The sequence below is a fragment of the Diorhabda sublineata genome, chromosome 7 (genome assembly GCF_026230105.1).
Source record: "Diorhabda sublineata isolate icDioSubl1.1 chromosome 7, icDioSubl1.1, whole genome shotgun sequence".
NCBI classification, from domain to species: Eukaryota; Metazoa; Arthropoda; class Insecta; order Coleoptera; family Chrysomelidae; genus Diorhabda; species Diorhabda sublineata.
This window is the reverse complement of record NC_079480.1, coordinates 24028658-24056639: the sequence shown is the minus strand read 5'-3', so window position 1 is coordinate 24056639 and position 27982 is coordinate 24028658. Positions and strand designations below refer to the sequence as shown.

Sequence of the window (27982 nt, the reverse complement as noted above, 5' to 3'; positions counted from 1 at the left end):
CAATGGTAATCAACAATTAAAAATTTATTATTCATTTAATTAATTTTAAAAATAATTTCGCACACATATGCAGATGATGACTCTCAGTGATAAACTTATCAGTTAGTTAGTATTTAATATTTTAGTAATCTTTTGTTGGTATACAATAGGGTCAACGACTGTATAAATAATGGAAGAGAAGGAGTTATTTTTGAAGGTATTGATAAAGGAATATGGCTAGTCAAGAAAAAACAACGCTTGCAAGCATCTTTAACAGTTACATCAGCATCTACATCTGGATCAACAGTGACAAATTCTTCTACAACATTACCCATTCATACAAATTTCTATCCTAATGATAATTGGCAAACCTTTCCGTCGAAACAGATTCCCCGTTCATTTTGTTACGGTATCATACATGAGTATATCACAGATGTAGATGTATTTAGTTTTTTCGTAACTTTTTCAATTTCTTTCTGTAATTTTTTTACAAAAATGCTTTCAACTTCCATGCAAGTTTGACTTTCTGCATGAGTTACGGATTTATTGGTGTGTTCTCCGTTACTTGACGGTGACTTAATGGATTCAGGAGTTAAACTGTTATCTAATAGAACATCTTGAGTATCATTTTGCTGGATTGGATTTGAAGATTCTGTGTCAACATCTTTCTTTTTTTTTTTTATTTTTGAAGCGGACTGCCCAGAAAATCATTTGTTGATGTTGAAGGACGTTTGTTTCGTGCTTTTGGTTTCTATAAAAATTAAAAGTTTGTTAGTTGGAAAAATTTTGTTGAAAGTTTTTAAAATTATTCATTTTATCATAATTTCAGTCATAAAATAGTCAATCATTTATGACTTTGACGCTAGCAGACATTAATTTATTTTCTCAAGTAATCAATCAGCCCAGTAAATAGCAAAAACCTTAAAATAAAAAAAAGCAACACGTAAGAAATTACTAAATCAGTATGTGTATTGCTAATAAATAGTATTTTTTACCTTATTTTTATTTATTTAGAATTGTTTCATGCCTACTACGTCTTAAATCATTCATATTTCATTAAAAAATTTTTATTTTACTCTAATCAAAAACATTACTTAAAAAAAATTTATTATTACTTACTTTACTAATTGTTGCAGAAACAGGATCTGAATTTTCTTCAGTAGGACCTTTCCCCCCAATAAAATGTTGATAGCACACATATGAATATTTATTAATTTTTTGTACTGTTAAATCCACCCTCCTCGAAGCATGTATCCATTTATTAAATCTAATCTCATCAACATGAGGCTTTATAAATGGTATAAAAAACACATTCTCTTCTGGATATCGATTATCCGACGTACAATTCGCAAAACTGCAATGCTTTGTTGGCATTATACAAGTTTAAAAAAATTTTTTTATATCAGATTTATATGTTTATATAATAAAATAATATCACGTAAATACAATTGCTTTGCATGTAAATATTTTATGTTTGGCCCTACTATTAGTGCTGCCTCTGGTGACACGTTCGCTGCACTATTCTCAGGAAAAAGGCTCATTTGACTGGTTGTTCTTGCTTATTTTTTACTAAACGAAGAGGACCCGTATTATAGGCTAAACATTTCAAGTCGAAGAAGTCTTCATACAAAAGTTCATGAACATGAAATGAATATTATGAAATCTCATATTATAGTCTAAATAACTTAAAATTTTCTTACTTCCACTTTCTGATAAATTTTCATTTTGATCGACGTTTAAAGCTAAGGCTAACATTTTTTTCCCTCGAGACGTTATCATAATGATTAAACTGAAAATGAGAAACGTTAATTACTAATTGAAGACAATCCATAAAGTAGCAAACTACATTCAGTGACGACGTAAAATATTAGTTTTTCCACTGACAATAATGACATATTTCAAAACAAACCTGCACATTTTCAATATAAGCGACCGACTTTTTATTGAAACAGTCTCACAAAACCAATTGATCAAAAACCATTTTGTATGAGGCAATAGCGTCATAAGTCAATACATTTCATAAACTGACTGTACAAGAACGTCATAAATCAGGTATAAAACAGAATAATAAGCTTTTCATTTCCCATACAATACTGTCCTAAATCCAATAAGTACATTTTGATACAAAAATTAGAATAGAAATTGTACTTACCTTTTGTCCAATACTGTGTTCTGAAGAAATAATCCTCTTTTGCACTAAAAGGCACTGACATTTCTTCCTTAACCACTCAAGACCAACTGGCTTGTGACGCTCTTGAAATAAACACTGATGGAATATTTTATAATGCAGAAACCGCACTACTGGTCTCTAGAGGTCAAGTATTGAGTTAAGAATATAACGATCTTGCAAAGACATACTATTCTTCAGAAATCAGAAAATAGTCATAACTCGAAATTGCCGATTTTTGAGATATGACGTTGTTGAAAGGAGTAAAAATGTTTCTTAATACTTGTGGGTCCTATTTATCAATTGCAACCTGAAGCTTCTGAGAGATACATCGAATGAAGTAAAAGAGGTTATGTATACTGAACAACACTCACGATTACACTGTTTAGATCAGGTTGAAACCAGTATGCTTTCTCGGAAATAGAAATTTGATTTATTTTATAGGTTAATGACGTTTGGATCTTTGAAACTTGCTACATTCAATTTCTCATTAATTACAATTTAATTGGGAAAGTGAATTATGATACAAGTTACTTTTCAATTAGAAGAAAGACGCTGGGAGTTGTAGCATCTTATTCCTAGGGGAAAGGCCACTTTAAGGTCTTGTAAACACCACAGGATGATAAGAATAAAATTTCTTGTATTTATAGGGTAATGCTTTAATTTTGGGTGAATGATACACAGTATTGTCGCTTAGCTCAGATTAATATTCGACATGACCTACGATTTTTTGAAGTAAACTTCATTATTGCCTTAATTACAATGGTAGGTCGCGACGTCTGTGAGTTTAGTCGCGACATGGACAAGTTTCTACGTTGTGTCTGAGCATCAAACACCCCAGAAAAAAAAACAGCGACAGAAAACACTTTGAAGTGCATTGACGCCAAAAAAGAGCAAGGAGACTTCTCCAATAAAGTTTTATCATTAAAATGATAAAAGCCAAACTATTGGATTGGATTAATGAGGGTATTGAAAAATACGATCACATCTGGATAGGAAAAAAATATATTTTGCACCAGAACAATGCACACATGCGCGGTATACATGGGGAAACATTCTCGTGAAGAAATTCTTCTGAGGTAATTCGTATTTTTACATTTATTTTCATATGAGATTTTTTAAATAAAAATTCAATTACTACCAATATTTGTTTTATTTTCTTTTTGATTATACATAAAATCGACAATGCTCCACACCATTCAAGAATTTAATTGGGTCGAAAGTACGTAGCTCTATTGAAAATATTGTTCCTTACAATTTGCATATACGATGACTTCTTACTTATATAGACAAAATCTAAGTTGCAGGAAAAATAAGAAAACTATATATCCTTGTTATACTACCCCATATTTTCTCCTGGAATGGCTGTTTACCATTGACGAGGCACTAAATACTTATTGAACTCTTACATTACCATCTTGAACCCATCTTTAGCAAATTTCCCGGTATCAAACAATCACAACGTCCCTTTTTGGAACACCCATAGTCTATCCAACCGGATCTAATGGTATCTTCACCTGATCCAATTGCAAAGCATGTCTACTCTAGCCTCCTGTCACTACTAAACAGGATTTTTCATTTGTCCAACCAGGAGACCTCTCCTATCACATCTTCACTAAGCTTACTTCCAAACCCATGTCCATGGTAGGTATATCACACTACCGAACAGGAATATCGCAGTTGTTTGACCACTCCAATGACATGTTAATTTGGCTTGCATTAAAATACCAAGTCCACGGTAGCAACATCTCATAATGAAGAGGAATATGGCAGTTGTTAGACCTGACGACCTCTCCAATGACTTCTCCGTGCTTGCTTCCAAATACCAAGTCCACGGTAGCAACATCGCACTACTGAATAGGATCTTCGCAGTTGTTTGACATGGGGGCCTCTCCAATGACATGTTAACCTGGTTTGCTTTCAAATACCAAGTCCACGGTAGCAACATCTCATAATGAAGAGGAATTTAGCAGTTGTTAGACCTAAAGACCTTTCCAATGACTTCTTCTCCGTGGTTGCTTTCAAATACCAAGTCCAGGGTAGCAAAACCTCACTATGTAACAGACTTTTGGCAGATGTGTGACCTGGGGGCCTCTCCAATTATATCGTCACCTCGCTTGCTTTCAAAAACCAAGACCATGATAGTAACATCTCACTACTGAACAGAACCTTCGCAGTTGTTTGACCTGGAAACCTCTCCAATGACATCTTAACCTGGCTTGCTTTCAAATATCAAGTCTACGCTAGCAACATCTCATAATGATCAGGAATTTGGCAGTTGTTAGACATGAAGACCTCTCGAATTACTTCTTCTCCGTGCTTGCTTCCAAATACTCAGTCCAGGGTAGCAAAACCTCACTACCGAACATGTTGCCCATATTAAAATCAAAACTCCCTTTGACCTTCAAAGAATCTTCGTCACAACTATTTCTACTGTGTTGTTGCAAATACCTTAACAATTTGAAAGGAGAAAAGTGTAAATAAAACAAAAAGTCAATCAAACATTTTTTTTTTCATTTAATTAACTCATAATTGAATCTTTCGAAATGTATAATTACAAAAATTCAAAGTACTTGATACATCTGAGATAAAGATATTATTTGTCTTATTAATTAATAACCCTGTATATTAGAACTGATATGTAGGTCTGTGTGATGGGACGAGTTATGATCAATTCTGATATCATACTTTTATATATTTGTTCATAGAAATATAATATACAAAAAAAATTAAATAGAATCTGATCTTATCGAAGAAGCTTCTTTTCATTATCAAGTCTCCTGTTGTAAGTATTGAATATTCATATTAAGTTTTGTTTATCTAATAAATGGTATAAATTTTTTTTCAAACGGAGTGTGGAGGGTAGAGAGAAGGAGGACAATCTCTATATAAAAAGTATCCGTGGAAATTCGTAGAATAAAGGTGGCGCAGCATTAGCGTCAAGAGAAATTTAAAAAAAAATGTTAAATCTTATGAGAGAGAAAATTCGAAATAAAATCACTTTAGGTGCACGTGTTCCCAAAATAATTCTTTTATCTGGGGGATAAGAGTAATGATGATAGTGCACCGTACCCAAAATTCAGTATATATCGCTGTAATATGCGGGAGTAAAAGTGAATGTTCCAACAGTTATAAAATAAATAACGCCTAATATATTTCGCATCTGTCACTGTTCACTGTCAACGGGAGTTGATGGTCTCGATTGTGAAAAAGACCAACCAACACTGGTGGGTGGGCGTTAAATGTTTATTTTTCAGCTCCACATACTTCAATTCATATACATTTATACCATATTCCATTAATAAACTATTATTTATCATATAAATAAAGTATCTCCCCTTTCTCTCTAACTTCCATAGAACGGAAAGTAACTAATCTATTGACAGATTAAAATGCATAAGCTGGTTTTGAGGCTATGACTAGAAACAAATTGTATATTAAATCCGTAAATGATGATTTATTAGATTAAAAACAACGAATAGTATTGAAAAAGAGATGAAACTAATGGCTATTTAAGCGAAAATAATCTAAATTGATATAATTTAATTAGTAAAAGAAGTAGACATATTATAAGGTATAAATCATATTTCAATAATTTTTTTCTTAAAAAAACATTTAATACTGTAAAATTAGATATTTGCTGCACTAATAAATAGTTCATATTTCGTAGAAAGTCGAATGAATCGATTTCTAAGAAAAAAAGTTTTGAATATACACGATTTAGTTAACAATAATGTAGTTAGATGGCAGCGCTTGTTCGTAACATATATGTAGTTCTGTATAAAGAGTTGCCTATACTATGTAAAAGTAGACATATTATAAGGTATAAATCATATTTCAATAATTTTTTTCTTAAAAAAACATTCAATACGGTAACATTAGATATTTGCCGCACTAATAGTTCATATTTCGTAGAAAAAGTCGAATGAATCGATTTCTAAGAAAAAAAGTTTTGAATATACACGATTTAGTTAACAATAATGTAGTTAGATGGCAGCGCTTGTTCATAACCACAATCTATATGTAGTTCTGTATAAAGAGTTGCCTATATTCAAAATATATTCGAGATCATATTGCCGATGAATATTAACATAACGATAATATCAGGATTTTGAAAATGCATTAAGGGAGAATTTATTCAAGAATTATTAGATAGTTTGATAATTGTACTAACCGTAATAAACTTGTTTAAAATTAATTGAAGAAAGCGTCATGTACGAGAATAACAAAATTTTCTGTCTCTGTTTAGCTATAATATCTTTTCTTATTGTTAAATCGCCTTGAAAATTTGTTTGAGTGATTGGAAATATCGAAACATGAATCATTCATTGTAATTATTGAACGCTATAATTCTGACAAGAAATATGTGATGATTGAGTTTTATGAAAAGCTGGGTTATACAATTATTGTTATTGTATATTTAAATACATACGAGTTGGTCCAAAAATAAAATCCATGTTTTTTAATTACGTAAACAGGAAAAAATAGCTAAAGAATAAAAAATTAACATAAATAAAGAGAAATCAACCCACAATTAGACACTTTCTTATACTAATTATTGTTTTTATTCGTCTTGACAACAGTGTTAACGACCCGGAAGACTGAGATATAATACTGGGAGCGTAAAATTAAATAAAGTGGTATGAATATACTAAAATTAATTTGAAATAATGATAAATGTATTTTTTTTTAAATTTCTGGGTGAATCCATTTAGTGGAAATGGGAATATCTCCGCAGAGAGCAGACGTGGGGGCAACAAATAAGTTATTTTTCCACGCATCATCGTACATTGTACTTTTTCGAAAAATTGTAAGAAATATGGCTGAATACCCACAACGAATTTCAGGGTGGCCAATTCCAGACAGAGAACAGTAGAAAGGAGATAAAACACAGTTTACATACACTGGAAAAAATGCTTTTAGATTTACTTATAGTAAAAAGTAAAAAAATTATAGTTTAAGTAAAATACACTGAGAAACATGTCTTTAGAGTTAGTTATACTTAAAATACAATTTAAATACACTGAGAAATAAAAAGTTATATTTCATCAATTTTGGATAGTAATTTATGGCGGTTCAACACATGCAAATCCATTCGACACGTAACAATTCATGGTTCACTTGGGATATCACGATAACTGATAAATTATCTACTATAATAGCCTTTTACAGCACCGGTAGATTTTTTTTTTCATTACAATTCTATCCGATTCGTAAACTGCGTTACCTGACAAATAATCGAAATTGAGGAATTTCCTCACGCGTATCACATCGAAATATGCGCTAATAAGCGGCCAGCATCCGGAGTAATGGACCATCGCCTCCGTCGCGATGCTCAGTTGCAAACAGACGCGGCGCTTGCAACAACCGGCGGTAATTTCAGCGAAAATCAGTGACGATAAACGTGGATACGAACTGTTGATGATTTTAGTGACTCGATTTTTGTACATACGATCTTTTAATTAAAAATAAGGTATTTCGAGAAAATTTAGTAACTAAATTCGTAATTTTTTTGTATGTTTTATTATAATCCATTAATATGAATGACTATAAGTCATTAAAACATTCAATGAATAATTATTTAAGCTTCTAAAAATTTTTGTTCGATTCTAAAGCTTGAATGAATCTCCAAGAATTCAAATACAGACAATTTGATGTGGGTGGAAGTTTCAGAACAATTTATTTCATATTGTTTAGCCTTAATAGGCGCTAGGGAGCTACGAACCTTTTATTATCTAGCTTTAAACCACAAAATATTCCGGAAACTTAACACACGACAACCATGAGCATAATTTAATTTACTTATGGGACTATGTTTCCATATTTTCTACTCATGTAGTTAATATCCATCACATTTGTTGAGCAGCTAAACCTTTTCGAATGTTTTCCAAGCAGTTTTTCAATAGATTTTCGACCTAGCGGTTTATAAATTTAATACCCGTGGGCCAACAAACCTTATTACACTTTAGTAGCTCGAGTGGTGCTTCAGTGTGGAGATACCTCTGGATATTGGTTTCAAACTTCTGTATTGTGTAGTGTTCGGGTGCCTTGGTATCAGGTTCCACTGGTTCGTACATCTTCAAAAACAAAAAAGGATAAATTGGGCGTCTGAAGGCGATCTCGGCATTCATGAGACACGTTTAGCCTGTCTAAAAAAGACTGCTCTTGATAACTTTATGTTGGATAGCTCGGATGATCATCTTTAGTGGTAATATCTGTAAAACAGAGTCAGGTCAGCGACCTTTCATCTAAGCTGTCGCAAGTTTCTGGTCAACTCTGAATCGCTTTGGTCTTAATGCATCGCAATGGCCAAAATTAATGAATTAGTTACCTCATGCATCCTATTCGCCTGGTTTAGCACCCTGGGATTATTTTCTGTACCGAGACATGAAAAAATCGCTCGGTGATCAAAGATTTTCCAACATTGAAGCAGTTGATGGGTATTTTGAGGAGCTGGACGATTCTTATTATAAAAAGGGTTTCGAGCTTATTGAACACCGCTGGAAAAAGTGTATGGAGCTAAATGGAGATTACGTTGAAAAATAAATACAAAATTTTTAGTCCAGATACTTCTGGGACCATCCTCGTATAGTCGAAGTTTGTTCTTAAATTTTTATCTAATTTGAATATTCTGAAATTACTCGTGATAAATTTTTCTCGTCCGCATCGTTATTCATTCTATTCACTTTCTGATTCGACACTTTTTTCATTAAAATAATCGATCTTACTTTGACTTTGATGTTTTGAATACTTGTTATTGCGATTTCCATTCATTTCAACTTTCTAATTAAATATTATAATGAATTAATTGAAACAGGAGTTTCGGCTTAGATAATAATGAAAACAAAGGTAGATGTAGAGGTTGTTTCATAAATAATTCCAATTGAATAATCATTCGAAAAGAAAGCTCTATTCGAAGTATTCTGTGTTTTTTTTTCTCACCAAACTGTAAGTTATTTAAAAAAATTACCTGAAAACTGTAGATCTTGTCTGTATACTTTTTTTATAAAAATTTTGCTAAAAATCGCGGAAAAAGACGTTTGACGTTGATGACATTATTTTTCAAGTACGGGTCCTGTGATTTATTTTTAAAATTCGTAAATAATAATGTTTTAAACTTTTTTTAACATATTTTTAACTCTAATAACAAGTTTGTAGCTTCACAACCATTTTTTTGGTCTAATTTGACCGGACTATTACACTGGACACATTCTAGAAATCCAAATATTGTTCAATACATGGATAATTTCAACCATATATATCAAAATTGAGACATCCTGTATAATAATGCAGATGATGGTAGACAATTTTCTAAATTAACGATTCAAATTTAATGACATTATTAGGTAGATTGATAAAACCGAAAAAACAATGTCGACGAACTGCCGTTAAAAAGAGATTTCGAAGTTTCCACGCTGCTCGTCAAAAAATTAGAAAACTTTACGGAATAAAGACTGTTCACGCCAGAATTAATTCAAAACTCATGAAAACTGGCAACGCTGTCCGACCAACCGACTACTGAGCGAATGGAAGAAATGAGATAATATAATAAGTTCTGTTGTTAAAGCTATGTAAAAATTTTCTTACAAATAAATGTTAATGTGAACGTGTTAATAATAACTATAATACAAAAAATGGTCCTTACGAGCGGATTATAAACAAAACCAGTGAAAATTCGCAATAAACAATATATTATTAACAACTATAACCCAAAAACAATTTACCACGTGCTGCAAGCAACTATCAACGAGTGCAAAGTGATCGACCAAACAAGTAGTCGATACAATATCACGGCGACCAGACATCAACTCAACTGGCCGACTAGTTCAATTGCAAGAATCAGGCAGTTCGACCGAAATCAGAGTGAGTTTGTTCCAAATTATTTATTTCCGAATTTTTCTTTCCATTTGCGATTTCAAAGCTTCTCTGTTTGTGCTTGAACAATTTGACAATATAAAATGGCAGAACTTGGCAAACTAATAAAGAAAAGAGGTGTAATTAAAGCTCAGTTAACTATTTTCACAAAAGCGGTAAATGAATTTGCAACTATATCTAATTTAAGCCAAACAGAAGTTACAAAATTAAAAGATAGGTTACGTGATGCCGAAAATTATCTTGACGAATTCAAATCATATCAATTAGAAATAGAGTTACAGGATGATATAAATTTAGATGAGCAATTAATCGAACGAGAGAGATTTGAAAATTCATATTATGATGCAATCGCTGTTGCTAAAAACATTTTACAAAGCTACAATAATCACGATAATGATACAAATCTTAGCGTGATTTCAGACAAAGCTTGTTGTAAAAACGAGGGTATAAAGCTTCCGGATATATCACTTCCTAAATTCAGTGGAAACTTTGAAGATTGGTTAGAATTCAGGGACACATATAAAAGCCTTATTCATGATAGTAAAAAATTAGATAATATTCAAAAATTTTATTACTTGCGAAGTGCACTAGGAGGAACAGCAGCGGCGTCCATTTCCAAAATCAAATATACGGCCGACAATTATGAAGTGGCATGGGCCACAATTTCAAAAAGATTTGACAATACTAAAAAATTAATATATGAACATATTAGAGCTATTTTTTCATTAGAAAATATACAAAAACCGACAGCTGAAAAACTACAAAATTTAGCTGACGATATTCACAAACATTTGGGATCTATTGAACAATTGGGGCAAAATATAACTAATTGGGATCCTCTACTAATTTTTTGGATTACTAATAAATTAGATACTAGCTCAAACCTTGAATGGGAAAGGGAAAATAGAGATCAGGAAGAATTGCCAAAGTTAGATAAATTCCTACAATTTTTACAAAAACGTTCCAATTTTCTTAATATGTTAGAATCAAAGAACAGTCTCAGTTTAAATAAATCAGATTCAAAATTTAGTAATGAGGAAAATAAATTCAATAAACAAAGTAGAGTAAGGTCATTGACCTCAAGTACATATACATGCTCCTATTGCAAGAAAGAGCATTCAATATATCGTTGTGCAGAGTTTCTCGGATTAACAATAACACAAAAAAAAGATTTTGTCAAAAAATCAAATCTTTGCCATAACTGTTTGCGTTCGGGTCACTCTGTCAAACAGTGTAAATTAGGGCCTTGCAAAGTGTGTAAAGCTTGGCACAATACAATTTTGCATGAAAAACTCGAGATAGCGGACAACGCGAGCTCAAGTTCCGCAGCACTAAGCAGTGGCGTAGTGGTACCAGCGGCGGGGCAGGTGCTATTATCTACCGCCTGTTTACTCATTTCAGACAATTTCAATAATTTTCACAAAGCAAGAGCGTTATTAGATTGTGGTTCTCAAACTTCCTTTATAACGGAGGATTTGCAAAAGCGTTTGAATATTGCGACACATAAAACAGATCTTTCAATTTTCGGAATTTCAAACAATATTTCAAAGGTCAGTAAAAGGTGTAAGGTTTCATTTAAATCTATACATACCAATTTTAAAGCGCATGGCAATTGTTATATTCTAAAAGAGATTACAAGTGTGATGCCGTGTTGTCGAATCAACACGCAATCTTGGGCGATTCCAGGTGATCTAAAGCTAGCTGATCCACAATTCAATATTCCCGGACCAGTAGACATGCTCATTGGCGCGGACCTATTTTGGACAATTTTAAGCAATAACAAAATTTCGTTAGGAAAAAATATGCCGCTATTAATTGATACAGTGCTAGGTTGGGTTGTATCTGGGCAAATAAGTACTAACAACGTTGAAAAGGCTTCTTGTAATTTAAGTATAAACCAGGAATTATTAAATTCAATAGCCAAATTTTGGGAAATCGAGGAAATATCTAGCACGCGACAACTTTCTCCAGATGAACAATTTTGCGAGGACAATTTCATCAAAACTACTACCAGAGACGCGAACGGACGTTTTACAGTCACTATACCTTTGAAGCAACAACCTTCTAGTTTAGGTGAGTCGAAAGCTCAAGCCGAAAAACGTTTCTATGCATTAGAACGAAAATTCAGGAGAGATCCAATGCTGCACAGCAGATATATACAATTTATGAACGAGTATAAAGAGCTAGGCCATATGACAATTTGTAACGGCAATGATTCAAGCTTCGAATATTTCATGCCGCATCACGGAGTTTTGAGAGAAGAGAGTTTGACCACAAAACTACGGGTAGTTTTCGATGCATCAGCGCCCTCTAGCAACGGTCTATCCTTCAACAATATTCAAGTCATTGGACCCGTTTTACAAGACGATTTACTATCAATAGTCTTAAGGTTTAGGAAATATAACTATGTAGTTTCGGCAGACATAGTTAAAATGTACCGGCAAATTTCAATAACGCCCGAGCAAAGGCATTTGCAAAAAATTGTATGGCGCGAAAATCCGAGTGATAACCTGGAAGTCTACCAGCTAAATACCGTTACATACGGGCAAGCCTCTGCCAGTTATCTTGCAATACGCTGTTTAGCTAAACTCGCTGAGGATATTCAAGAAATGAACCCGGAAATAGCCGAAATCATTAAGCACGACTTTTATGTAGATGACCTGTTAACAGGTGCACCTACACTTGAGCATGCGCAATACATATGTAAAGCGATAAGTGACACTCTTAAATCGGGATGTTTCGCACTCCGAAAATGGTGCTCTAACGACACCAACGCGCTCAAAAATATAAGTTCAAATGATTTAAAATCCGATATACTAGAATTTGCGCATGATGGCAAAACAAAAACATTAGGCTTGATATGGGTTTGCAATAACGACAAGCTTCAATATAAAATTCATACCAATCCTATAGGTACAAAGGTCACAAAACGCACAATTTTATCTACTATATCAAAAATATTCGACATCCTTGGTTTACTAAGCCCATGTACTATTATCGCAAAAATGATAATGCAAAAATTATGGGAAAATAAATTAGCTTGGGATGACGCTATTCCAAAAGCTATATCTGAAAATTGGGTAAGGTTGGAGAAGGAGCTTCTTATTTTGAACGATCTTGAGTTAAACAGACAAGCTATTTGCAAGAATGCTGTTGAATTACAACTGCATGGTTTCGCTGACGCTTCGGAAAAGGCTTACGGAGCCTGTGTTTATTTGAGAAGTATTGATTCCGATCAAAAGGTTCATGTATCCCTGTTATGCGCCAAAGCAAAGGTGGCACCTATAAAAACAATACCAATCCCGCGGTTGGAATTATGCGCAGCATTGCTTCTAGCCCGCCTAACAGATAAAGCTAAAACTGCTTTGAAAATTCAATTCAAATCTTTCACACTTTGGTCGGACTCAACTATAACTCTAGCTTGGGTACGCACAAGCCCGAATCTGCTAAAAACATTCACGGCCCATAGAGTGGCAGAAATTCAGTCTCTCACTAAACACGCCGATTGGAGGCACATCCCCACCCACGATAATCCAGCAGATATTGCTTCAAGGGGAATATATCCTAGTCAAATTTTAAACTCTGATTTGTGGTGGCGCGGCCCTACTTGGCTAGCTAAGGACCCAAGTTTTTGGCCCAATGACAAGCTGGAGGTGCTTCATGATTTACCTGAACTTAAATCCAGTCTTCTGACCAATGTTGCGCCCCCTACTCTGAGTTTTCCCTTTGAACGTTTTTCAAATTTCTCAAGAATGCAACGAACAATGGCATACATTTTACGATTTAAGGATAATTGTCTTCAGAGAAATCGCAGAAGAGGCGGTTCTCTTACAGTACAGGAGTTAAGTGATTCTCTAAAATGTCTCATTCGAATTTGTCAATCTCAATCGTATTCTACCGAAATTGAAACATTGAAAAATAACAAGCCTTTGAGCTCCCATAGTAATCTATTAAGTCTTAGTCCCTTTCTAGAACCCGATGGTTTGCTACGCGTAGGAGGGCGACTAAAACATTCAAATTACTCCTTTGGCAAAAGGCATCCAATTTTGATCAATTCAAAGCATCATTTTTCAAAGCTACTATTTTTACAAGAACATGAACGCCTATTGCATGGCGGCCCTCAGCTGCTCTTAAGCACTATAAGAGAAAATTACTGGGTTATATCCGGTAGAAATCTTGCACGAAAGACTGTTAAGAATTGTGTGAAATGCTTCAAATTCAATGCTAAAACCATACAGCCAATTATGGCCAACTTACCGCGCGATAGAACTAATCCTTCTAGTGCATTTTCAATAGTGGGAGTTGATTACGCGGGGCCATTTATGATTAACGATAAGAAAGGTAGAGGTTGTCGTTTAAGTAAATGTTATATTGGCGTATTTATTTGTTTATCAACTAAAGCAGTCCATTTGGAATTGATTTCTAGCCTTTCTTCAGAATCATTTATTCAGGCGCTATATCGTTTTGTCTCTAGACGAGGCAAACCATCAAAAATATTGTCCGACAATGGAACAAGCTTCGTCGGGGCACAGCGAGAGCTAAAGGATTTTCTAAAACATGGCAGCAACACTATAATCGAGAAATGTAGCTCTCAGAATATAGAGTGGAGTTTTATACCACCCTACTCTCCTCATTTCGGAGGTTTGTGGGAAGCAGCTGTCAAAAGCGTAAAGCATCATTTAAGGCGCGTTTTGACCCAAGTTCATTTATCATTTGAAGAATTTGCCACAGTTCTCGCACAAATCGAGGCGATTTTGAATTCGCGTCCTTTATGCCCACTGAGCTCTGATCCCAACGATTTTGGACCTCTTACCCCAGCTCACTTCTTGATTGGAAGACCAATAATTGCAGCACCTGATCAAGATGTCACCGACATAAAAATGAATCGACTTTCCAGATTTCAGCTCGTACAACAATTAGCACAGCACTTCTGGAACAGATGGAAATCTGAGTACATTGCGGAGCTCCAAAGACGCACCAAATGGAAGTCCAACCAAGGCCATCTAGTAGAAGATTCTCTCGTTTTAGTGAAAGGCGAGAACACTATGCCCACTCAGTGGTTATTAGGTAGAATCAGCAAGCTCCATAGAGGCCCTGACGGTATCGCTAGGGTCGCTTCTATAAGAACTCCCTCTGGAGAAATCATCAAAAGAAGCTTTCAAAAAATCTGCCCCCTTCCAGTTGACCTTTGAAAGCCATCCTTATGCTTTCAACGCGGGGAGTATGTTCACGCCAGAATTAATTCAAAACTCATGAAAACTGGCAACGCTGTCCGACCAACCGACTACTGAGCGAATGGAAGAAATGAGATAATATAATAAGTTCTGTTGTTAAAGCTATGTAAAAATTTTCTTACAAATAAATGTTAATGTGAACGTGTTAATAATAACTATAATACAAAGACTCGTTAAAAAATTTCAGATACGTCCGCACTCCATTCATTCTACGTTCTAACAATGTTTAATTATCTTTTTTGTTTCTACGCTAACATACCTTTTGATCGTATTTATTCAGCTAACAATTTTAATTTTAAAGGACAACGCGTATGTGCAAACGACATTGATTTGGTTAATATAGAAACGTCATAACAGTAAACTTGATATGAAATTATAGAATATTTCTTAGTTTTTTGATATTTTCTCAAGAATGGATAGAAGAAGAATTGACACATTGGTTTTATTCTAATTTGTTTAGTAGTGTCCTTATTTTTTATTTTATTTATAATAATACAAACCAGAACCTAAATTATGAATCGGAATATTTAATGTTATTTTTAGTTCTTACTTCTTTGATATTCTAATAAAAACATATGGAAGAAGAATTGCCCCACTTTTTAGTTTTTACTTCTTTAATATTCTATTGAGAACAGATAGAAGCCGAATTGACACATATTCTCAACTTTTTAGTTCTTACTTCTTTGATCTTCTATTAAGAACGGATAGAAGAAGAATTGACACATTGGTTTTATTCTAATTTGTTTAGTAGTGTCCTTATTTTTTATTTTATTTATAATAATACAAACCAGAACCTAAATTATGAATCGGAATATTTAATGTTATTTTTAGTTCTTACTTCTTTGATATTCTAATAAAAACATATGGAAGAAGAATTGCCCCACTTTTTAGTTTTTACTTCTTTAATATTCTATTGAGAACAGATAGAAGCCGAATTGACACATATTCTCAACTTTTTAGTTCTTACTTCTTTGATCTTCTATTAAGAACGGATAGAAGAAGAATTGACACATTGGTTTTATTCTAATTTGTTTAGTAGTGTCCTTATTTTTTATTTTATTTATAATAATACAAACCAGAACCTAAATTATGAATCGGAATATTTAATGTTATTTTTAGTTCTTACTTCTTTGATATTCTAATAAAAACATATGGAAGAAGAATTGCCCCACTTTTTAGTTTTTACTTCTTTAATATTCTATTGAGAACATATAGAAGACGAATTGACACATATTCTCAACTTTTTAGTTCTTACTTCTTTGATCTTCTATTAAGAACGGATACAAGAAGAATTGACACATTGGTTTTATTCTAATTTGTTTATTAGTGTCCTTATTTTTTATTTTATTCATAATAATACCAACTATAACTCTATCCTAACCTAAATTACGACTCAAGAATATGAAAAGTTTAATGTTATTATTAGTTCTTACTTCTTTTATATTCAATTAAAAACGTACGGAAGAATTGGCAGATCGTTTGCATTCTAATTTATGGATGACTGGTTATGTCTTTTATTATGTTATTCATAATAATAGCAACTTTACTTTTTTCGTTTATATTCATTACTACAACAGGAAACAGTAAATAATTAATCTTTTTTTGTACTGTATACCTTAACACAATACAGTGAAAGTCTGTAGATTAGACAACAGCGCCTTTTATCGTATATCTGTCTCTGTTTTGTCTGAAAAGTCAGTGTGATTTTATAATAATTGTTTTTGTTAATTCCATCTTTAATTTGAGCGTTTTTTTCTCAAATAGACTATTGATATTATATGTCGTTATGAAAGGTTTTACTTAAATATGTATTCAAAGTTTCGTGGTAAATTGGCTCAGCCGACATTGATTTATTATTGCCGACTCGCTATTTCAAAACAAACTACGGAAGACTAACACTTCCATCAGGTTATATTTAAATCTAATCAATAAAAAGCAATCACGTCTATATTGAAATGTAATTTGATAAACACAATCCCAAATATATTAAGATGATTCACTAATGCAATATATATGTACTGATAGATATAAAAAAAATCAGTTCATAAATACGTATTAACGTACAATACAACTAGGGATTCATACAATTATATACAGGATGTTACAAAAGGTTAGCTTTGTCAGTCTTTGCAGTGCAATTATTTCCAACAGCGTTACCTTAAGTCTCATAATAATTTAAAAAGTTAATATCGTTCGCAATGAATGCATATTTCAGTTTTTCGGAAAAAAAATGAGAATTTTTCGTTAATTATCGTGAATCGGCTGAATACTCACGCGCAGTTGAAGGACTAGTAAATATGTATACGAAGTACTAGACGTTCGCGATGTTGCAAATTTTCAGTGGCTTTTTTGTAACCTAGTGAATTCGTTGTTTCTTCAGCTTTTATTGAAATTGTCTTGCTTTTCATGAGTTTCAAGTCGATCGAGCACATCTATGTTTAGATTATAATTTTTATTACCAAATAATCTTATAGCTTAATTCACCGCATCTATTATTTATGTTGAAAACAACACGTGACATAACTGTCAAGTTCTTTTAAATTTCATTCCACGCCCTAACGAGATTGACTCACTTGTTGCTTTAATTTTTGTTTCTAATATTGTAGGAAACTATGTTATAGAAGTAATTAAATTTTATTAAATGAATCATGAGTCACGTTTTCGTCGGATCTGTTACATACGTTAATTTTAGTTACTGAAAAAAATGACCATATGGCAACACCGCTAGTGAATGGTTTGTCATTAAATGTAAAAGATGCTTGTTGTGTTGCATAATTTCAAGTGAACCTACTTTTTACTTATAAGATTTATATGATCTGATGAAATAAAAAATGGTATACTACTCCGAATTTATCACGTATTTCCCTATGTGACATTTTATCTACGTGTCGTCTTATCTAAAGTTGTTTCTGAGTCATTAATCATACGAGATGTTTTCATGTTGAAGAATAGCATGTCAAACTCACAAAAGGAAATTCAATTTGTCGTAACCGTATAGAGACGCCATTAACTCGAAATTGTTTGTAGTGATGTAAAGGAAATTTTAACGGTTACAGATAAAATAAGTTTGCGTTTTATTTTTTTAAGTGTTATGTTTTTATTCGATAATAAAATCTATTAAAATTATAACAACCGTAACTAACGATAAAATATTTGTATGTCATTTTATTGAGATGTGTTTTTATTAAGAAATAATCAGCCTTAAAATTTGAGTTAGTTTAGAAATAAATTCCAAATTTTAATGAATGATTCGACGAATTTATTACTCTTAGAATCTGTTAATATCTTGATGAGGATGAAACTAAGCAGTGCAAAGTTTAATATAAACATTATTTTTATATATATAAACATTTGCAATAAACTAAAAATTTGTTTTCAGCGGGAAGGAAAAAATAAAAAACAAGTAGATGAAATCGTAATGATTTTAATACTAATTATATCTATATATTGAGAAATCTCATCCGTTTGTTAATATACAAGGTGGATTAATGTTTCTGTAAATTATGCTTGTTAGATTCCGTCTTGATTTATGTTCTACAGGTATATACGGTGGGCTATTAAAAAGTAACCATCCTGATGTTTGGTAGTACAACAAAATATTTTTATGTCTCCATAATATTTTGATATTTAATGAGGTAGAAAAGAATAACAATATACTATGATAGAGTGTGTGTTATTTTTTGCAGTATAAAAGTTATTTTTAAGGTGATAGCTATCGAGACATTTTATGAATATAAATATGAACTAAAAACGGAATTAAAACGATTGTTGGCCGTGTTATCGAATATTTTAGAAAAAGTTTACTCAAGATATTTATGTCAAAGAAGATTGAATATATAGTTTTTACGGACAATGAGATTTTTGAAGCAGTTCATCAATTTGAATATGAATTGAATCGTTTTCTTAAAAAATATGACAGAGCCACGTAAATCTATTTTTCAACCGCGAAATTTTCAACTATATCTACACCGGGATTACAATCCTTTCTGGAAACGTCATCACTCAACAGCACAAGCCATACCAACATAAAAATTATCCTCGTTTTGCAGAAGAAAAATGTTTCCTATAACAGGGTCAGATTTCAAAGAAAAACTATATACCACATAAAAACGTCCCTATCTCCCCCAATTAAATTACCGCGACACTCTCTCTTCTCTCTCTGTCTGTCTGACAATGTTGCCAAGTGTATAATAGAATATTCACACACTGGTTCATAAAATAATAATTTTCCGTTACAACTCACTTACTCATCTTACTCGTATACGAGGGGTATACAAAATTTAGCATTTAGCACTAAATTAGAATGGTTGTTTTGTACAGTATGATCAATCACGTAAAACAATATGTATTTATTTAATATATTTTACGATACATAGTGGCTCAAAGTAAATGTACAATTTTCAATAAACGAAATTTCACTTTCGCTCATTTCCCCAAGCGCAAACGAGTAAAAGGCTGCTTTATAGCTCTAACTCTATATATAAGATGGGAAATCTAGGTCAACGCGACGTCTTATGTACAAGGTATAATATTTTATGTCCGGTTACTAAATATGTGATGACCCAGTACCCTTGGTGAAACAAGATGTGTCGGGATTATGTAAAAGACCGATTTCCTTAAGACAAATATTTACTCCTGGAAACGCTTCGAAGATAATACCGCTCGGTAAATACTGTCAACATCGAATACGTACATGAAGGGGATATAAGAAAGGAAAACGGTCTTAGAAAGGAAATGAGTAGGAAAATTGTTTAGTTAACAAACAGTAGACGTAAATATTTACAAAACCTAACGTAGACGAGGAAATTCGTCATTTGAATACTTCGTGCCACTTTGTAAATAATTTATCCAAATTTAAATATACGAGGATCGTTCCAGAAGTACATTTCTTTTCCAACGCAATCTCCTTTTAGCTCCATACACTTTTCCCAGCGAAGTTCTTCGACCATCGAGCCATTTTTTCAAGTTTGGGGATAGAAAATGATCCGAGGGGTGAATAGGGTTAATGAAGTTGCAAAACAAACTTTAATTCATTAATTTTAGCCATTGCAATAACAGATGTATGAGCTGGCGCATTGCCTTGAAGAAACGACACTTTCTTCTTAGCCAAATGCGTCTGTTTTTGCTTGATTTCTTCCCTCAAACGTTGCAATGCGTTCGCCGTTGATAGTTTCCACTTTTTGATGGTTGTCAAACAAATATTAAACAACATGGCGTCTTCAAACTTGAAATATATGATATATACGTACTTTTGGGATAATCCTCGTATATACATTTCGTAAGTCGTCTTCATTTAGCTTCGTTTTTATATACGGAAGCGGTGATTTGATAAAACTCTACTATGTTGATTTTATTGTTAGTTTTTGTCATGGTACTGATGTCAATTGTCGAAATTTCGAAAACCGCCGTGGTTTTTTCGTCATAATCACGTGCTTCATCTTTTAGAATTGGAATTTTTAACAAAATATTATATTTTCAAGGACAATCGAACAATCTCAATCTATTCCTCTCATATACGTATTTAGCAGGTTTGATCAAATTTTTTATCATGACATACCATTTTTCAGTTAGAAATTCGAAAGTGGGTGATACCGAAGCTGTCAAATGTTACACGGTGTGACCGGGCCTTAATCGTGTTGGTTCACAAATTTCTACCGGATATACCCTTTTTATTTAAATTTTTTTTACCCTCCACTGATGTTACATCGCGAGTCAAAGTATATAAAATATATTTTTAATATAATACATACGTGACATCTGTCTTTACAAGATTGTGTATTCATTCTTAGGACTGAAATTGCTTTGATAAATAAATTATTTGCAGTTGACATTCCACCTATGTTTAGGACGTTGCCACGTATTCTCGATTCAGTTTAGAGATTGCTGTTTAATAATAAACTTATATCCCATAGGTGTCTACGCGTATTTTACACATTTTCTTCACTATAAATTTCTACCTCCAAAGTTACCTTTGAAAATAGATTGGCCAGACTTACTATAATATATTAACAAAATTATATAATTCTTTTATTTCTTAGACCTTTCTAATGCTTAATGTTCTTGATTTTAGGTCTCTTCTGTTTTAAAATTAGTTTTTTTTAATAATTTTTGAAAGATTGATAAAAAATTGACGTTTCGACTGTCACTGTCAATACCATATTTCGATAAAGACTGAAGTTTAGTCGAAACGTCAATTTTTTATCAATCTTTCAAAAATTATTAAAAAAAACTAATTTTAAAACAGAAGAGACCTAAAATCAAGAACATTTAGAACATTAAACAAAACTATATGTATATAGCTAAGTCTCCGGAAACGGTTTCGCGGTCTCGAGAAAAAACACGATTATAAACGCCTCGCCCGGGTTCGTGGAACAAAGATCGGGTAGAAGGTTTTTGATTTTTCCAAGGTCAGATATATGGGGGAGCATTAATTTAATTATATGCTATTTGGACATTACGAGGGTTACTTGGAATTTCCTGGGTCAAGTATCGGTCAGCCAAGTATGGATGGATTAACACGTAACAATTTCTTCCTGGAGTCGAATCACCTAACGTGGTGAAGGGCCATCCACAAACTACATCACACGAATTTTAATACTTTTGAACCCCTTCTTCCGTCCTTGTCACATGCTGTCACATTTTTCTAATCCCCCTGGGGCGAAGTTATGAAAAAGTGATTATGTAGCTGTAATTGAACAGCAAAAATGTTTTCAACCGAGAAAATCGCATAAACGACATATAATTGGAAAAGAAATAAGTTTGAACGACACCTAGAACGAGCCTAACCTAACCTAATTTTTGTTTTCTTTTTCGATTTTAGATTCGAATCCAAGACCTCAGGTTACGCAATGACAAATACCTTTATAAATTTAGCTACGTATGTGGCCAAAAAATCGCATAGCTCCGCCTCCAGCTAATGTTATATTTCATATTTAGAGTCACCGCCCCCTACCTCATCTTACATACCAAACCTCATTACCATCTGGCACTGGTATGATACGGAAATCTAGCCTGTAATTAACTTAATCGTTTCCGATATACTTGCTAACACGTTTTAGGAAAAACCAACATATTTCAACACGGTCTCATGTCACCCCCTTCTATTTCTTACTTACAAGCGAGGCGTTTTTTGGTTGGAAACGTTAAGGAGACTCTAACTCGGGATAATAACTAGTTCAGTGTCAGACTTCTTTATAAAAGGACCAACCTTAAGTAGCTGTATGCCAAACTGGTGCTTGGACATTCTCATACATATTCCTCGAGGTCTTCATTAGCCAGTTCCTTTAACAACATACAAGGCTACGCTGCTTCTAGAGATTAGGCGCGCGGGACTAAGTTTTATTTTATCAGGTAGTTAGTTATCGAACTTTCATCATCGAACCAGTATTCGGTTTATTTTTAAACGCACGAGCCTAATATTTGTAATTATAAGTTTATTGTTTGAATATAAGTAAAACATTGCGTTTGATGGTACTTCTAATCGACCATGATTCGAACGTGTAACTGTAAATCCAACCATTAAAATTAACGTATTGATTGAAACCCACTTAAATTTATATATTCGCGGCAACTGGTATATCTCAAGATATTTAGATTCGACTATAATATTTATTTGATTCTGATCGATTTTATTTATTTTTAGATAGATAACTTTAGATTAGTTGGTTAAATAAAATGTATACAATTTGGGTCTTGGAAATTTCGAATTTAAATGATTCATTATAAGTAATTTTTGTTTAGAAATGATAAATAACAAACGAAACACACAAATTTCATAAATTTGAGTTGTTTCCGAACTTCTGTGTTTTGTAGAATTTAATAATCTGGAAGCGATTTAAGCTAACTGGTAATTTGGACATGGACAATCTGTATACTATCTAAATTCTAAAAATAAATTTTCTAATACAGTCACTAATCAAGATACTTTTGTTTGAAGTCGATACAATGAATTGTTTAGAATGAATTGAATTTTTAGATCGGAATGTGTGTAGAAAAGACGCCTACGTTTATAGGTTGTTAAATAGACAATGATAATAAGTAGTTAATACTTTTTTGATTTAGATAAAAAGCTGGTTTTACACGATAATTTTGTAATGTGAACTTGTACTTTCAATGATTATAAAACACTGATCTATAACCACGGATTTTATATCTAATTTTAAGCATGACGATAACCAAAAAGCAGCTGAAGTTTCCGAGATAAATAACAAAACAAATTTTTCATGTGGGATTGTGGCAATGAAAAATCAATGTGTATATTCCAAGATTTTAATACTTCTAATACTAATTCCAATTATACTATTTAATTAAATATAGAAAGCCAACCACTAAATAATAAACTTTACGAAATTCCTTGCTTAAATTGTGATAAAAAAATGTATGAAGTCGCTCGCCAATCGGATTACCGCTAACAAATTATACCCTGACCGATACTCACTAGCCGAGCACGTTTTGTATGAAAGTTATTCTGTGGATATATAAATCTGCCAAAGTTTTAACTGAAAATAGTTGAAAAAACGTCGGTTTTTAGAAGCAACGTATATTTCTCATACATGTTCGTTGTATGTATTCTAATTTCAAAAAAAAAAAAACAATTAAATAGCAACTAAAATAAATAAGTTTGTCTTATTGTCATTTTGAACCAAACGAATTTAAAATTTTAAGAAAAATGTATTATACCGCGACGTTGTTTAGTATTTGTTTGGAAGCCATCAATATTTCAGTGAATTTGTCAGCAAAAAATTGGTTATCGTTATGTGTAGGTCAACCAATATATCTAGATTCTACTCTTGGTGAAACTGCTCCTTCACAGAGTTTAAACAAGGCATACAACCTGCGAAGACCGCATCGCAGTGGTCGACCAAATGAGGTAAAGACTCCCGAAATGTTGAAAAAAATCGACAAATTTGGACATGAGAAAGCTGTGCACAAGATGGGTGCCGCGTTTGCGAACTTATTGCAGCGTTTGAGCGAGTGTTGTTCCATCAAGACAATGCAGCAGCACATTCCTTATTGCATTAGACTAAATTATTGAATTGAAAGTTTGAATTGCTACCCCATGCACCCTATCCGCTAGATTTAGCCCCGTCGGATTATTTTCTGTTTCCATACTAAAAAAAAAAGGATATCGAACTTATTGAACAACGTTGGGAAAAGTTTTTGGAGCTATGGAGGAGATTACGTTGAAAAATTGTATATAATTTTGGGTTTTATTTGTTGGGCCAGGGACCATCCTCGTATATAAGCAATGTTCATATTTTCACATCATATTTCGACCATAATTTCAGTCCCTGATAGTGGAAAGATAGTTAAAATAAAGCTTGGAATATATATATATATATATATATATATATATATATATATATATATATATATATATATATATATATATATTTAAAACAGCATATTTTGGGTTTTGATTGCCACAGTCCCACGGATATATAACGTTCATAAACTAATTTATATAAAAAACTGGAAATGGCTGATCAAAAAATCGAGAATTGCAGCATAATAAATTTTTTCATCTAATTGAAAAAAAAATCTAAGTGATAATAGATATAAATATTGATTTTGGTTGCTATTATTTCAATCAATTTTTTATTAATACGCTTATCATCTTTATAAACCTATGTTGTTTCTAAAAATAAGCGTTTTTGTAGTTATTTCCAGTTATTAAAAATTTGGCAGCTTTATAATACATAGAATGATCTTCATAGAAAACGTGTTTGGCAAGAGAGCATCTGTCAGTGTAAACACCAAATGGATTCGATTTTGGAAATCTAGCATAATTCCCAGCAGCAGTATTGGGCCATAATAAGAATGTCTTGGTATCTATTCTTGTTGGTAACGTTCTCCTAAATGATGTTGGAATTGATTTAGGTGACTGTTGAATAGTGTAACTCATATTTCAGCCAAAATCTTTGAATCCAACCAGCATATCTTCTAATAAATCTACGTAGCTGTTAGCCTTATGCTTTCTGAGGAAATATTTCCACGTAAGCCTTTCCACATCATTCATAGTGGCGTCTTTCACAAATTAACATATTTGAGGTTCTTTAAAGATACCTGGTTTCAGTTTTTCAGTATTCCAAATAGTGTAAAATGGTTTATTTCTTTTTTAAGTTAAGAACTTTTCAGACACCCCTTGTAATCATTCTAATATATGGAAATATCGAATTATTCAGAAATAGAGAGAATCACAATAATTTAGTCGAATGTGTTAATTTGAATCATAATAGTATTAAGTATTTAGCTCATTATTATAATATCGTATTCACTGGGAGCTTACTATTCACCCACTGCGATCAATTACAGACTGATGCACCCATTTAACAAGAACCGGAAATAGTGAGAACATCATATGGTTGATAATAATATCTCTCAAAGCCTTTCAAAATCGTTGGCAGCAGAATTCCAGAATTCCTAATTTAAATAGAAGTTAATTAGAAAACCATACAACGAGTTTTATAATACGGCCGATATAAATATATTATTTACATTATTGTCAAATCTCTCGTTTTATATGAATTCATTATATAAATATTTTTATATAACATTTTTCAATGTATTGTCTGCATATCACGTTATTTACAAGATTAGTTTCTTCGGAAATTGAAAACGAAAATTAAAACTAATTCATCTGACAGATTTATGTGAAAATATGACAGATGACGTCAGAAATCAACTGTCAATCTCTTCCGACAAATCTCCCTCGTATTAATCCTGGATTTACCGTTATGGCACGTGGGAATCGTATTTTTATTTTTTTTTTCAAAGAGACGTGGTTTAATTCAGTCGAAATAAAAGAAATATGGAAATTTTTATATCCCGCTTTTGTATATTCAAAACAGAATTGATTCAGACGGGCGTATTTTGGGTATCATTTATAATGAAAATTAAATTGAACGACCTTCTTCGATCCACGGTTGTTTTGAGGTACGCTCACATTCCTTTGGATAATTTCGTTGATATTTGATTCAGATTGATACGAAAAAGCCATGGCTGGAATATCCTTCAATATCTAAAGTAAATCATACTTTTTACGGTTTTCATTGACTCACGGTGCGTTCCTCGAAGCGGATTTTGCAGTTTCGAAAAGAGGAGAAAGTCACAGGGAACTAAATTTGGCTGTGAGATGACTTTCAAATCGTTAATGTCACGAAACATTAATTTTTGTCAACAAATCCGGTTATTTGTGATAAATTACTTCACGTAAGGACTCTAGATGGTCAATTCAGTGAAATGAATGGTAAACCACATCACAACACCTTGATTTTTGACGTGGTTATTTTTGTTTGGGCTCATAAAATGCCAATTTTGACCGTCTTTAAGACAATCCGAAATATATTTGTTATTTTACGCGTATCTTTTATCCTATATCTAAAAGGCTGTTACTTTTTAGACGTATAAGTTATTGATAATTTTCTTTTTCAGAGATATTTTTCGAGATAAAGCGATGGCAGAATGGACGGCGAGAATCGTATTATACTGAACGTCGGTGGAATACGATACGAAACGTACAAAGCGACTTTAAAAAAAATTCCAGCTACAAGGTTGTCTAGGCTCACGGAGGCACTCGCTAATTACGATCCTATTCTCAACGAATATTTTTTCGATCGACACCCGGGAGTTTTTGCTCAAATTTTGAATTATTACAGGTGAAAATTATATTTCATTTCACTAGTGGATCGTGCAGATAGGTCAACAACTTCAAAGCAATGGCGGCTGGTAAAAAAAGGAATATAGAAAATTATCTTCTCTGAATTAATTTGATATCAATAGACCCTTACCTCGCCTTACGGCCTAGATAGATACATTCCACGAAGCTTTGCCCCTTTTACCATTACAAAAACTTCCGAGAGTAAAAGTTCTATTTCATTTAGTTACATGATCTTAAAGTTTCATGTTATAAAACATTATCATTAAATGTTATAAACAGTTTAAGTCCTCTTAAACTAGCAACGTTTTCAACCATGCTATGTTGGAATATTTATGGACCAAAAAAACGTGAATATGAACGACATCTTAATTGTTAAATAATCATGTTGGGATTGTAATCTTACCTGTAAACAGAATCTATTTGGTAAAATACACCAGTAATCGAACAAATCACATTTTCACTTTATATGTCCATAAGAAACAAATCACATTTTGCACCTAATAAAACTTTTCCAATATTTCTACGTCTCAACTTTCATAACTTCTTACTATAAAAGTTTATTTCCCTCTATTTTAGCTCCTAACCTCAAATTATCTCTACGCAACCTTATTTTAGGCACATGTGTTTTACAGTACAATATTATCATAATTTATAATTTGTTATGAATAGTTAATTAAATAAATCGATAGATGTTTAATAGTAAATAGATGTTTAATTGAAAATATTATTACATAATTCAAAATAAAATCACAGATATGAATAATTATAATTCTTATAGATAGACAATACTTTAAACATACTGAGGTATAGGTGGTTGCATAATATGATGGTAGTCATTGATACAAATGGATAAAAAATTTAATTAGATCGTGTTTTGGTTTTTTATTGTTCTGAATTAATATAAAAAACGATAAAATAGAGCGAAATGTTTTATGTGTAACGGTCCACATACGATTTATTGTACTACCGGTTACACTATAAATAATATCGTTTTGCTCACAATACAACGATAGCTGCTATAGTTATCGGATGAGACTAGTAATAGTATAAAACAGAAGAAAAAAGTAT

General features: G+C 32.6%; 1 protein-coding gene and 1 long non-coding RNA gene across 3 annotated transcripts in view; one reads left to right on the top strand and one right to left on the bottom strand.

The window, feature by feature from the left end:
- Positions 1-22: 22 nt before the first annotated feature.
- LOC130446688 (uncharacterized) lies at positions 23-27600 on the bottom strand. The gene is made up of 2 exons (XR_008910176.1): positions 27318-27600; positions 23-730 (listed from the first exon to the last, which is right to left on the bottom strand). It is a non-coding gene; the product is annotated as an uncharacterized LOC130446688 (long non-coding RNA).
- LOC130446686 (potassium voltage-gated channel protein Shaw-like) overlaps positions 7432-27982 on the top strand; it is a 43718-nt gene continuing 23167 nt past the window's right edge. Inside the window, exons 1-2 of one of the 2 annotated variants that reach the window (XM_056783072.1) lie at positions 7432-7619; positions 26689-26912. In XM_056783072.1, coding sequence (XP_056639050.1) covers positions 26719-26912 — 194 coding nt within the window. In that variant the 5' untranslated portion in view covers positions 7432-7619; positions 26689-26718. The remainder of the gene's footprint in view (positions 7620-26688; positions 26913-27982) is intronic. The other variant, XM_056783071.1, reaches the window with a different exon arrangement.